Below are 14,062 nucleotides of genomic sequence, written 5' to 3'. Positions count from 1 at the left end.
ACATGCAGAAAAAACTCTTAAAGAAATAGAAACACTAGAATTAGAAAAAGAAGAATTAAGTACAAGAAAACAAACACAGTGGGCTATAAACATATTTCAAAACTGGAAAAAACAAAAACACTACAACACAGACTTCCACACTATTACACCAGAAAAATTAAACAAAATGCTTAGAGAATTCTATGCTACAGTACGAAACACAAAAGGACAAGAATACGTAATAAGTGCATTTGTATCCTTACGTGCAGGACTAAACAGATATATAAACAACCCACCATTCAATAGAAAGATTAACATCATAACAGATATAGCTCTAACAAATGCAAATAACGTATAGTCAGTAATTAAAAATTACAGAAGACAAGGAAAAGATACAGCAGAACACCACCAGCCACTCACAATGCAAGAAATAACACAACTGAGAAACAGCCAAGTACTTTCCCCAAACACAGCAGACGGACTAGTAAGAAAAGTATGGTTTGATATACAGTTACACTTTGCACGACGTGGGAATGAAAGAGTACGATACCTCACAGAAGACAGTTTTACAATAAACAAAGATACAGATGGAACAGAATATGTAACAAAAAATTTCAATGAACATACAAAAAACCACAAAAAACATTATGATGTTACAAAACATTTGCTAAGAGGATTCATGTTCGAAAACCGCACAGACCCTTCATGTCCTGTAAAAAGTTTCAAAAAATACTTACAAAAAAGGCCACCTAATACAAAACAACTGTTCCTCCACCCAAAAAAATATCCACAACATGTACTTGACAAAATGGATACATGGTACACAACACAACCAATGGGAAAAAAACTATCTTGCAAACATGTTACCACAAATCTGCAAAGAAGCAAACCTATCAAAGAGATACACAAACCACTCCTTAAGAGCAACAGCAGTAACATTACTGTCACAATCAGGGATGGAAGCAAGACAAATAATGACTGTCACAGGACATAAAAGTGAAGCATCACTAAGATCGTATTATCAACCTTCAGTAGATGAATTTAAAACATGGGGAAAAATAATATCTGGAACACAAGAAACACCAAAAATCCAACACATGAAGACACTATCAATAACACAACAGACAACAGACCAAGAAAAAAAAAATGAAAGTCCATAACACAGAACTTCCATACCTGGTAAATGAACCAGAAAACCACAAGACAAACAACAGATTATAAACTATGGAACAATAAACATCTACAATATAGAAACCCAACAAAATAAGTAAGTAAACTCTAAATTTATACTAAAACCATATATATATATATATATATCTATATATATATATATATATATATATATATAGATCTATATATATATATATATATATATATATATATATGTATATATAGATACATAGACACAATGCAATATATAAACATAAAATTAACTATAAACACAATTTCTCATTACAGATACTACACTAAGAAGAACTCAAGCCAACATATGAACATAGACAACCATCAAGACAGAACCAGTACAGAAATATAAAAGAAACTACAACAAGAAGACATACCAAATGCTTTAAAACTATGAAGACATACCAAAAGCTTTACAACTATATCTACTAATATAATTATTTCCTAACATTTCCTGAAAAATTAAAAAATAACATGTATTTAAATTAAAACAGAAATAAACAATAAAAACAAACTGAAAGTGTGGACTATTTTATCTCACAAAAAGTGGAAGAATACAAAAAAAAGCTAACAAAAACCTAAATAACAACAATACAAATATAATACAAAGCAAACTAACACCATGGTATAATAGCAATAACCCACGCCTGGGTGTGGGTAATGCTGGATTTACCCACGGTTGTCTTTGTTTGGTCGCCCTCGGGACCAAACCATGCCAACCGTGGGTAAATCCAGTATTACCCACACCCAGGCATGGGTTATTGCTATAATAATTGGTGCAGTGCTGTGCTTTAGCTCATTGCTGTCAGATCCATGTAGTACAGCCCATTACAACTCTCATGCGCACACACAGATATGTCCACCTACAGCTACCACTCTAATGAATGTGTACGTCAGAAGTCTGATTTTAATCAAAGTCATGAATAGATACATGAATAATAGCTAGTTATAGAGACAGTAATTTATTTTTTTTTGTAAACGAGTTTATTGATTTTCATATATAAGTAATCAATTACATAAAATGGATAATGGAAATTCAACAATAGTGCAAAACAGAATATGAAAAACATACCACAAAGTATTTACAAAGGTGTCCGCCATATGAAAATTACACAAAATATTAAGACAAAATGATTTCAGAGATTTAATGACTCTTTGTCTAATAAAATTTTATCTTATACCACATGTTATATGATGAAGTAGTTCTGATGCATCTAGATTTAATGGTCAACAATTCCAAGTGCCAAACTTCAGTTATAATCTTGAATTCTGAGAAAAAGAGTGAAGTTTCAGACTTCCAGTTTCTAGTTATTACCTTTCTGGCAACAGCTAAGATGGACCAAACCAAGGGATATTTATTTTTTTTTTACACAAGCAGGAACTGGTGCATTGAATAAAATCAAAGATTTAGATAGGGCATATTTATCTGAAAATAAAGCCTGAAGGACGTTGTTAATGTTGTCCTAATATGATCTAAGAATTACACAAAAACATATGGGACCAGTCATCCTTTGTCTCCATTTTAAATCTCCAGCACAGAATGTTTCTCTTATTAATTCTTCCCATGATGAGAGGTGTCAAAAAGGACCTGTACATAAATTTCCAAACATACAATCTCCATTTAAGTGAGGAAGTAGTCAATTTAGATGATTCTAATATTATTCTGTTATCATCATTACTGGGCTGAATATTATTAACCAAGGAGAAATACCTCCAATAATTCTCCAGATATTTTTTTTTTGTTTCATATCTTATTTTATATATTTGTGAAAGCTTGTTGTTATTAGGTAATTTATATTGTATGAACAAGCCTAACAGGTTAAATAATTTAGGAACAGACATTTTTGTATCTACTGACATTAGTACTGTCTACAGGCTTGTAATCCCAACCATAAATCATTACTTAATTCATATTTGGCAGTTAAAAAATCAAGACAATTCAACTTCTCATCTGACAACAACTGAAACCAATAAATTAAATTATTTTCCTTGAATACCATCATCTTTGCAAGATCTAGAGACCGTGTGTAAAGGCAGTAGGAAAAAAGAGAAAACTCCAGGCTTTATAAACTGGATTTTGGAAAATAAAGTTTCTAAAGTTCTTCAATATAAGTAACATATAATGAGACATATATGTTTGAAGATTATATGTAGTAAGATAATCTTTTAGCAACCAGATGAAAGAATTGTTTAATATTAACAATTTGTGAGAGTTAGATGCATCACCTGAACTAAAACACAAAATGTCTAAGAATATCTTCCATTTATCTGTATAATGTTTATCTGTTAATAAGGAAATTTTTTTTTATCACTGAGGCCATTGAGTATAGTTGCAAGTCTAGTAAACCAATCCCTTCTCTGGACCAATCTCTCAAGCGATGAGCTAAAGCCACTCTAGGTTTATTTGGGAACCATAAGAACTTTGAAAGAGAAAGTAATTTATTTAAGCTTGTTGCTTTCAAATACATACTAAGTAAATAGCTCCAACCATCCCCGTGCACAAATATGGTCACATGGACATTATTGACTGTATACACATCAGATCTCTGACTATGACTAAACAAATGAAAAATACAAAATTACTGTGGTTATATAGTCGCTGTTAGATGGCTATAGTGTATTCTACTGCAACTTTGCAGAGTTGTCCATGAACTGCAGTGAGTGTAGTAACTATGTACACCTCTAATGTCAGATAGTCATATAAATTAATACATGCATACATACATAAACAATAGCCACTTTAATATATTTCATGCTGTTGCTGTTAGACATAAAATGCAACCCATTGCACCCCCAACACACGTACAACTATACCTAATCAAATCAATTCTTTTCACTGTGCAGCTCTCAAATGTTTGAATATGATTCAATGAATGAGTAAATGCATAAAGAATAACCATGGTAATCTGTTTAAACTCACTACTATCACAGATATACAATGTAACTCACTATTACCTTCCCTAAATTTGAATACACACATACACATATGTGTCTGCCACCAATTTCAACCATTTTATTTACTGTATACATTTCAGCTGTGTAGCTATGATCAAACAAATGAATAAATGCATTTCTGCAGTCAGGTGTCTATGGTAGAGCCTAGCATATCCCCACACACTGGTATATCAACAAGTTACAGACACTTTCATGGCTGTATTCCCATATAGCCACAACAGTAAATTTCACATTATTGCTTACATTCAGAAAGTTCTCTGCATTGCATCCTCATCCACACGCACATACCTACCAATACCAGCCCTCTGAAGCTGCTCTACACATACAACAATATGCCAAACAATTACAGACACTGTTTTTGCTGTGCACATCTCAGATTACTGATCCTAACCAAGTGAATGCATAAATGTTTAATTAGTTAGTTACACATTTCACTTGCTGTTTTTAGGTTCATAAAAGTACATTGTTAATACTAATCTGCAAATATGCATCCAGTGACCCCACTTCAGTGGAACAGATGGAAGGTTAATGTGCGTAAATGCCACAATCATTTACATTAAGAGATACATAGATTACATTGAGATAACTTCCTTATATCATGTCTACAATATGCCAATAAACCATAAGCCAGTAACAGAAGCCACCATCATTACTTTCAGTCTGCAAAATGTGCTTATTGAAGTGCACTAATGCCAGGCTTATTTACATGATCAATGGCAAAGTATTAGCACATATGTGATTATTTTTGAGGTTTTTTGAACTTATAATGGGAAACAACAGTATGATGTGGTGCTCCATTTCAAGTGCCTCACAAATAATGAGTACATTTATAAAGACAGGTCTGATTCTGAACTATTTCAGAAGTTGTGTGTGTTATGTTATTGTCTTCTGCGTGATCATTTAAACATCTGTCAGGATCAATACAGCAAACTGTTCATAATATAGATACTACAGGACCATACAGCTCCACTGCCCACATACTTGCAGGGTGCCCAGATGTCTAAGCCATGTTTTGTGCTCCTCATACAAATTGTGTTTTCCTAGGAAATCATTAAGTTGTAAAGTCACTACATAGTAACATACATCCATATCCTTCAGAAAATGCAACCTAATGCTAAATCTTTCATTCTAGCAAATTCCTTAGTGTATATGAGCAATTCTTATAAACTGTCCCTTGCTGCTGAGCCTTTGCTCCCCCATTACCTTTGGCTTTGTCTAGAGGTCTTGTACTTAGAAGTGAAAAATTATAAGCAGAAGTGGGATACTAGTAAATTACATAAAGTAATAAGCAGGTTATTGGTGGGGGACTAACATATATATTCATTATTTCACTAGGGAAATGTTATGAGAAAGAAAATCTTAACAAATGTTTGACATACTTTTTGATCAGAACACTTGCAAATCCACACCAACAGTCTCTTGACCTGAGCATTGTCTGAGCACAACACAAAGAAAGACATATTTCAGACAGTAAAACTCAAATTTGAAGGGACGGTGAGAATAGTATGAAGTAAGGGAGGACTTGTGCATCACACTTCATTACAGTAAAGAGAAATGAAACATCCCATATGATGTACAGTAAACCCTGCAGCCTGATAAATGTATAACAATAACTGTCTGCTCATAGTGCTATCAGTCTTCCTTTCTGTCATGCAACAGAGCTAAGCATACTATCGAGAGAAGCACCAATCTGGCTATTTGATCCAGGATTTTTTTGTTTTCTGCTGATGCAACCACTGAAGCACCTCTCCATTATTTTCCTAACCAGCCCTGTCAGCTTTTGATGAGTGAAGTATAGCACTACTCCTGGTAGGTACCAGTGCACCATCCCCTGAGGCAGCTCTACCTGTTGTAGTTGGAAAAGGTAATGCAGTAGTTGTGGATGAATGCTGCCAGGCTGTGACCCAGAACTGTTGAGTGTCTGTGTTGCCTATGGTGATGGTGCTGTTGTAGCTACCTGTGGAGGAATCATGGCCCTAGCCCCTGCGGCCAATATCATTATTCATGCTGGTGGTCACTTTTGTTGCAGCAGTAATGGTAATCCAAATTTAATTATGTAAATATATATATATCTATCTATATCTATCTATCTATATATATATATATATATATATATATATATATATATTAAAATCTTATTCTAATTTACTGAGTGCAGAATAATAAACCTTTCGATAATTTACACTAAGTGCTGCTGCTTGGGTTTGAACCCACATACAGATATGTTGACCAAAATATCATCTATTGAATTGCTCAAGAGCTAGTTGAGCAGACATGTACATTTGTTATACGTAGAGTATAACTACTCATTTATTATTGTGTCAAGCAATTATGGACTGATCTCCTCAGCAATGATAACATTATTTCAAATTAGAGCTATTACTTAATGACTATCAGTCATACATGAGCCGTATTTACCCTGTGACTCTCTCAGGTGTTCTAGTGTCCCGTGATGGGCTTCCCTATTCCATCTTATTTCTGCAGAAGCTATACAGAACAGAAAAACATAATGAATATATTTTTGTGCTGGCAAGACATGGTACTGTATTGGCTGGTAATGGTCCACTATACTTACACAACTCAGATGGGTCATTGGTTCTAAAGTATTCCTCCCATTGGCAAAGGTGGTCCTGCTTACACATTTTCAAGTCTCTGTAATTGTGGTGGCATTGTTCACCAATGCATGAAATGTTAGTTGCAATGGTGACAGCCTTAGTCAAGCTATTCCAAGCCTCAGCCTTATACTGAGACCTGGTATAGATGTCCTGCAGCAACCTTCCGCTTTAATGCTTAATTAGGAGTCCAGCAAAGACCCTGGATTTCCCCCGACACCACATTTGTGCTCTGAATGGAGAACTCCCTTATCATCTCCTGCCATGTCTTCTTAAAGATATAAAGAAAGCTGTCAGAGAATTGGTACCCAATTCAGATCTCACATGTGCCAGATTGTGTGCAACAACAGATAAGCTAGGAATTTGTATGTGCATGACAGAACGCAACTAAATGGCATGGAATGAAATGGTATGATTTCTTCAATGTCCACTTAAGGTGTGTGAAACATGGCAGTAAGATTTGGCCATACATACTGATCAGTGTGTTTACAAATGTCCACAGCAAATGTATTAACTGCTTGTTAATGTTAGTATTTCAATTGCCTTTCAAATGATATACCAGTACCTCTGGATGTGTTCTCTGGGATGGTTGATGGCAATCATAACTAGAACATTTTCACAAACAAATATGGCATGACAGTCTCAATGATGCTGTTGTTATTTAGAGCTGTCCTTATGTAAAATGACTTTGAGTAGTACATAATACCTTAATGACACAAACATTTTAAAAACTATGACTGATAGTATCTGGGAAATGAACCCATTAAAAAAGGGATCTAAACATTTTTGTTCTTTGTATTAACTGTTAATAATACAGGTGAAATGAAATTTCCAGGATGTAAGTTGAGGTGTACAATTCTGAACATGACTGAAGATAGGCCTAATTCTGACAATGCTATAATTGTTGCACTTTGAGGTGCTCCTTTATTGTATTAGTAATTTGAAGTGCCGATGTATACCTATAGAAAAGTTTCCATTGCACGGATTTTTTTAATATCTTCAATGCTAAGTTATATGTGCCAAAGCCAAGCATATTTGAGAAGTTGAAGGCAAAGTCTTAGAAAATGCATTTTTGTTTGTTTTTAGTTTTTGCCATAGAATGTGAATTACCATTTCTTTCTATATTCAGACCTGCTTTTTGGCAGTGCTTCATGCCAACTTTCGTGAAATTAAAAAAAAAAAATACACATTTGAACTGCTGACATTGTGTGATGTCCGGCCTCTCTGTGTAAATGTTTCCTCTCTCAACCCCCTACTTACACTTATCAAGGGTATCAGAACTTGTCAGAGATTTGGGATACATAGCTAGACTTAAAAAGGACCTTGTGGTCATTAGCTTAGTAAACACCTATGAACCTATGACCTGATGTATTCATGAAACACATGATGCATTTATGTTAAAGCACATATTGAGGAAGGGGCCATAAACAGTTCACAGGACATAATGTTCACAGCATATATCAGAACAATATGCACTTTGGGTAATGAAAGATATTATTTCACTGGTGCCATGTTCAGACATATGTTTAAGTCTGTGTTGCTAACCTCTTCATAGTTCCCTAACCTCCCACTGTTTGCACAAGAACTAATTTTAGCATCACGCACATGCAAGTGTGCTTCATCTTTACTATGATTCATGCTATAAGTAACATACTTCATAAAGATCACAGATAATTTATTTAGTATTCATTAAATACACTTGTGTTGCAACATTCATGTTTTAATTTGCAGGTGCACTTCAGGTTCAAGTACAGAAAAATAAGAAATGGCAAAACTTTATTCTGACCCCTAAATTAAAACAAAATATAATGTGAATTCAGCATCTGCACTGCTTGTACTATTTTTCAGAACTTACTGCATTAACATGTTGAGCCACTGAGAAAAGTACATAAGGTGTATTTTATTCATGACTAAAGTGAACAAATCTTGCTTTGGGAACTGAACTGTAATTCAGTGATGACCACGACTGACAGACCTTGTTGCCCAATGCCAACAGTCATGCAAAGGATGAAGCCAAAAAAATAAAAGTTACATCCTATATCAGTGTGATGATTTCTCAACATTATGTTCTTATTTAAGTAAAATGCTGACAGTAAGGATCCCTACTTTCACAGTGATGTCAAAATATCTTCCTTTGAACCCTGCTTTACTATGAAATATTTACACAATTAGCAATGTTTGCCACCTGAACACTTGTCTTTATTGACATCAAGATACATTCATGTTATAAGATGTATTGAGGGCCATACAGAGTTTATTGGAGGTGATGTTGTACACAACATATATCAGTACAATGTACATTTGGGGTAATGAAAAGTTTCATGTCCCAGAATCCATGTTCAGACATATGTTTAAAACTCTGTTGATGAAGTGCTTATATTCCCAGATCATTATGTTGCTAATTGTACTAATACTTTTGCACAAAAGCTATTTGTATCATCATGCATATGTAAATGTGCTGTTACTATAACCATTACTATGAGTACTGAAGGTGAAGTAGATCACAGTTACCTTGTTTATCACCCATTATATATACTTTTAATATTCAAATTTTAAATTGCAAGTGTTGTTCAGGTTCAAGTACACTAAACAATGATTTTTTTATGATCCCTAAAATTAAAATATCTCTAATGTGGGTTCAAAACAGCACTGCATGTGCTGTTCTTCAGAACATACATCATTAAGACATTGAGCCACTGATAACGTTATATAACAGGTGATTTTCTGCAGTTATAACTGTCCAGAGTGCTGACTAAAGTGCACCACCGACAGTCTCATTTCTATAACTGATGACTAAGTCTTTGAGCATTTGGAATAAATATTTGAGTTTTTGCCGTGGGAAGTAGATTGTCATTCAATGATAGAAACCACTGACAGTCACTGACATGCAGTGCCAAGTGTCATGCAAAAGATGAATGCCAAACAAACAAATGAATAAACAATTTTTCACCATGGTGCTCTTATACACATAAAATGGTGACAGTATGGACCTCTACTTTTACATAAATGTCAACCTTCCTAGATCTAAACCATGAAACCATGGAATTGTCATGAAATATTAACATGATTAACATTGTTGTCTACTTCAACGTTGATATATTAATGAAAAGAAAGTGGAGCACATGCATTGAGCTTTGTGCTTCTGATCTTTTGCATTTAGAGATAAATATACCCTTGTTTTCACACCCCTGTCATTCATCCTGTCAAGTAAAAGTCTTGCTGAATATGAACCTTGCAGAAGCTATGATAGTGAAACGTGAAAATGCAAACAAACAAATATCTGCAAGACAAAACTGTATTTCCTTTTGTGTGCATAACTCCATTATGATGCATTTGCACCATTAATATGTAACATTTTGCAATGAGTTTTGACTTTTTTCCTGTACGTCTGTGGTTTGTATATTCAGTATGACTTATAGCCACAAGCACATTATCATCTTACAATATTTTAATAAAGGATTTATCTAGGTTCCCTCCTAAATAAATAAATGTACACAAAACCTTGTCAGTAAGCCTATTCTCTCTGACACACCCTCTCTAAGTGTATTTCTCATTAGCAGGAATGATAAAAAGTAACTGAACATTCACAACTGCTATTGTGTCTTACTTGCAAGGCATTTCCTAGCTAAAGTTGTGAATGTTCATGGTTGTACTGCTCAGGTGTGTGCATAGCCAACCAGCATGTTTACCACCTTCAGTTCCTCATGCAGATTGTGTGATTCTGGAATGCTTAATGAGAGGTTAATTTGTGTGATATAACCAGAAACTGAAGCTATTGAACTTCAATTATGCTATGCTTCCCAAGTGCCACCAATCAAAACTACTGTTGCTGAGTGATATAAATGTTGCATTTACAATACTTTTTGGAGAACTCTCTTACAGTCTGTCAAGGTATATTATGTTCTATACGACTACTGCTTACAGGTTTATTTTAATATGTGTTTAGCTGCTAAATGAGTAGTGCACCTTTACTTCTATTTCATGGGTTTATGGCAAAATTCTGAGGACGTTGACATGTCTGAGAGTTGTGAAGCTTGTGTAAGTTAAAATTACATTAAGAAACAGTTCACTGCTAATGCTGTTCTATATCCCTGACATAATTTTTTCTTCCATTATGTGTTGTTATTGCTATGGGGGGGGATAAGGTGGATTTTACAGGTCTTGCATAGATCTTCTTATTCAGGTATGTTATTAATATTTTAAACAGTGATGCCTGAATAATGAGTTTTTTTCTGCTCAGTGTTATATCAGGTTGTAACCCTCCACCCTGTTGTGTGTTGTGTTGTGTTGTCTCTAATGTATTTCTTTTTTACTTCACTGCAGGGATATGGCACCTAAACCAACAAAAAAGATAGTGCCATGCCCCCCTTTTTTTCATTTGCTGAGAATAAGGTCATTGTCAAGGCGGTCTCCATGGGGCACGGATTTTAGATCTTTGCTCAGCTGGTAAGGCCTTTCATGACTATGTCCTACAGCAAGTTGTTGCTGATGTAAATGTTGTAGGTGGTCATGGGCATGACTACAATGGTTTCAGACATAGGGCCAGTGATATGATAAAGAATTATGTCAACTGAGCCAAGGCAGTGGCATGGTATTTAAGAGTTACTGGGGGTGGCCTGCTACCAAGGTTGACATGCATATAGGACCTCAACAGACTCTATCCTGTCAGACTTATAACACATTCTCAAGTCCAGTGGTAAACTGAGCACCCATTCAAAGAGATCTCAGTCTCTTTTGCAGCATAAATATAATTTGTTGGTGGGATAGGTATGCATCACAGAGACTACCTCTTCTAAGGAGCCATGCTGCACTCTACATAAAACAAAATACTTCACTTACTCTAGTCAACATAGTTGGGATGAATGGATGGAAAACTACAAATTCATCCCTGGTTTAGCACCCTTGTTACTTATAGTTAGGGACAACAAGTAAATTATTTTTATTTTATTTATTTAACTTTTGTTAACCAGGAAAGTCTGACTTGGAACAAAGCCAATTTTCAGTGGAGGCCTGGAGAGAAATGTTCCAGACATATGTCTTTGTAACATGGGAGGAAACCAGAGCACCCAGAAGAAACCCAAACAAATGCAGGGAAGACATGCAGACTCCAGCCAAGAATTGAACTGGAGAACCTCTTGCTGTGAGGCGACAACGCTACTGCTGCATCAATGCGCCATCCAGAATGATCCAACATATCCTTGTTCTGCCCCCCTGGTTATTCATTTGCAAAATATAAGGGCTAAAAACTACTGTGGGAATATAAAGTTACATTTCTGAAGATCCACACAGATCAATAGCCTAGCAAGTACCTGTAACCCTATTGCTGAATGGCTAAAGTAGTGTTCTGGTCATATCTTTACAAACTTTTGTATCAGAGTTAACTACCTGCTAAGTGTTTATCAAGAACAATTAAAATGAACTGTGACTGAGATATCTGTACATGCACTGAAAAAACTTCAGACTTTCACATGATGTTAGCTGACAGTAATTAAGTAATGCATAAAAGTAATCTGCCTTATTCTTTTTTCAAGTTTTGAGTTCACTCCTTACTTACAACACATATTTTATGAAGGAATGAGATGAGATGAAGAGACAGAACTGTAAAGAATATGCTAGAATTGCATTCTAGAAAACATACGTTTTTTTTTAACTTCTGACTATATATCATGTGACCTGCACAAGAACTATGATGGCCTCTGTAGAAGCTGAAATTCTACTGTTGCTTCTAGTAATTACAAAAGAGTTTTTCATTACTGCGGTGGTAGTGCTGCAGTAGCGTTGTTGCCTCACAATAAGACGTTGTCCTGTTCGATTCTCAGCTAGAGCGTCTTCTGTGTGGAGACATGCATGAATGGGCGTACCTTCGTTAAAGGTTGTGCGTCAGGGCTGGCAACTCGGCACGTAAAAATCTACTGCCAATCATTAGCGGACTGGAGTTCCACTGTGGCAACCCCTAACTGGGAAAAGCCAAAAGCCACAACAACAAAACAGTTTTTCATTATACAAATTCATACATAATGAGTTTTACACTCACAGCACTGGGTTCAAACAGATACTTCCAGTCTGTATCTATAATAATGCCCACTCCACAAATAAATGTTCTGGCCTTCATGGACATTCCTCCTAAAAGATTGTCTCTCTGTTTAATACAGACAAGAAAAGCATCATAGTGTCTTTTTTCATAGAAAGAGTAAAAGTGAGGCTGTTGTATATCTCTTTCTGATTACACTTCTCTGATATGCATTTTTTCTTATTTTACTTCAATTCAAAATATTGGGAGAAGGAGAGCCTCTAACATATTTTTTACAAAAATCTATTTCTACAGGTTTTCTTAAAGTTTGCAGAAACATTTGGACAATAAACAACTGTTTTTTATACAGTTCCTTATTAGAAAAGAATCATTCACAAATGAGTAATTATATTAAAACATTCTGTAAGTGTGTTGGTTATTAACATGATGAATCCCAGAGAATATATTATGTCGGCTACCTACCAAGTAGGTTACAAATTCTAATTAACATGTTTTTGTGACAGAATAATAACTTCTGCATAGATTTAAAATGGTGTTTAGTGTTATAATATTGTTTCAAAGTGTAACATACAAGTGTAGTGTACCAAATTTAATTTGAAAATATTTCCTGACATGATTCAGTGTGTCCCACACATTTGCACAGACAAACTCACGATAAAAGAAAATTGTAGAACTGCAACAGTGATTGTATATTACCTTGTGTAAGAGTTAGCAAAATTAATTAGATTATATTTTTGTTTTAATTTTTTTTACTTATTAATTTACATGCCACTTAGCAGTACACTATGATGGTTTACATATTAAGGCAAAAACTCACAAAGTTTATTTGGGCTGCCATCAGTAGCGTGAATGAAACTGGTGGTGGTCCACAACAATTAGCATGCTAGACAGTACTGAGTGAAGAAAATGCACATTTCCAGTACCTGTCTGTGTCGTACAAGGTAGAAATGCAATAAAGTCAGTAAAACAACACAGGTAATGCAGGTTTTGAATGTAATTTACAAGTGATTTTAATGAGGAAGTAAGAATAACTATCATCACACAATTTTTTATTAAGAATTTAGCATAAACTACAAATGACAATTACAAATATGAACTTTACAACATGACTATGACTAATGATTGCTACATAAATGAAATATAATGTGTGAAGTTATGTTAAAAATAACAGTGATGATAATTTAAAATGCATTTGCATAAGTATAATGTACGCAGTATTTATTTAAATTTAGTATGACTCATCTCATATAATAATTATGTGGGTAGAACTGTATGTCATATAAAGTATGTATGGCACCTACCA

General features: G+C 34.7%; 1 protein-coding gene across 4 annotated transcripts in view; it reads left to right on the top strand.

Annotated features, from left to right (window-relative positions):
* Positions 1-1,660, top strand: part of LOC122813711 — a 332,384-nt gene extending 330,724 nt beyond the window's left edge. For 2 of the 4 annotated variants that reach the window (XM_044086177.1, XM_044086176.1), the window contains exon 9: positions 1,438-1,660. In XM_044086177.1, the coding sequence (XP_043942112.1) occupies positions 1,438-1,513 (76 nt within the window). In that variant the 3' untranslated portion in view covers positions 1,514-1,660. The remainder of the gene's footprint in view (positions 1-1,437) is intronic. The other 2 variants (XM_044086175.1, XR_006366722.1) reach the window with 1 other exon arrangement.
* Positions 1,661-14,062: the final 12,402 nt, after the last annotated feature.

The sequence above is a fragment of the Protopterus annectens genome, chromosome 10.part0 (assembly GCF_019279795.1).
Source record: "Protopterus annectens isolate FY-2018-M chromosome 10.part0, PAN1.0, whole genome shotgun sequence".
Taxonomy (NCBI): Eukaryota; Metazoa; Chordata; order Ceratodontiformes; family Protopteridae; genus Protopterus; species Protopterus annectens.
The sequence above is the reverse complement of the archived record's forward strand: the minus strand, read 5'-3'. Positions and strand labels throughout refer to the sequence as shown.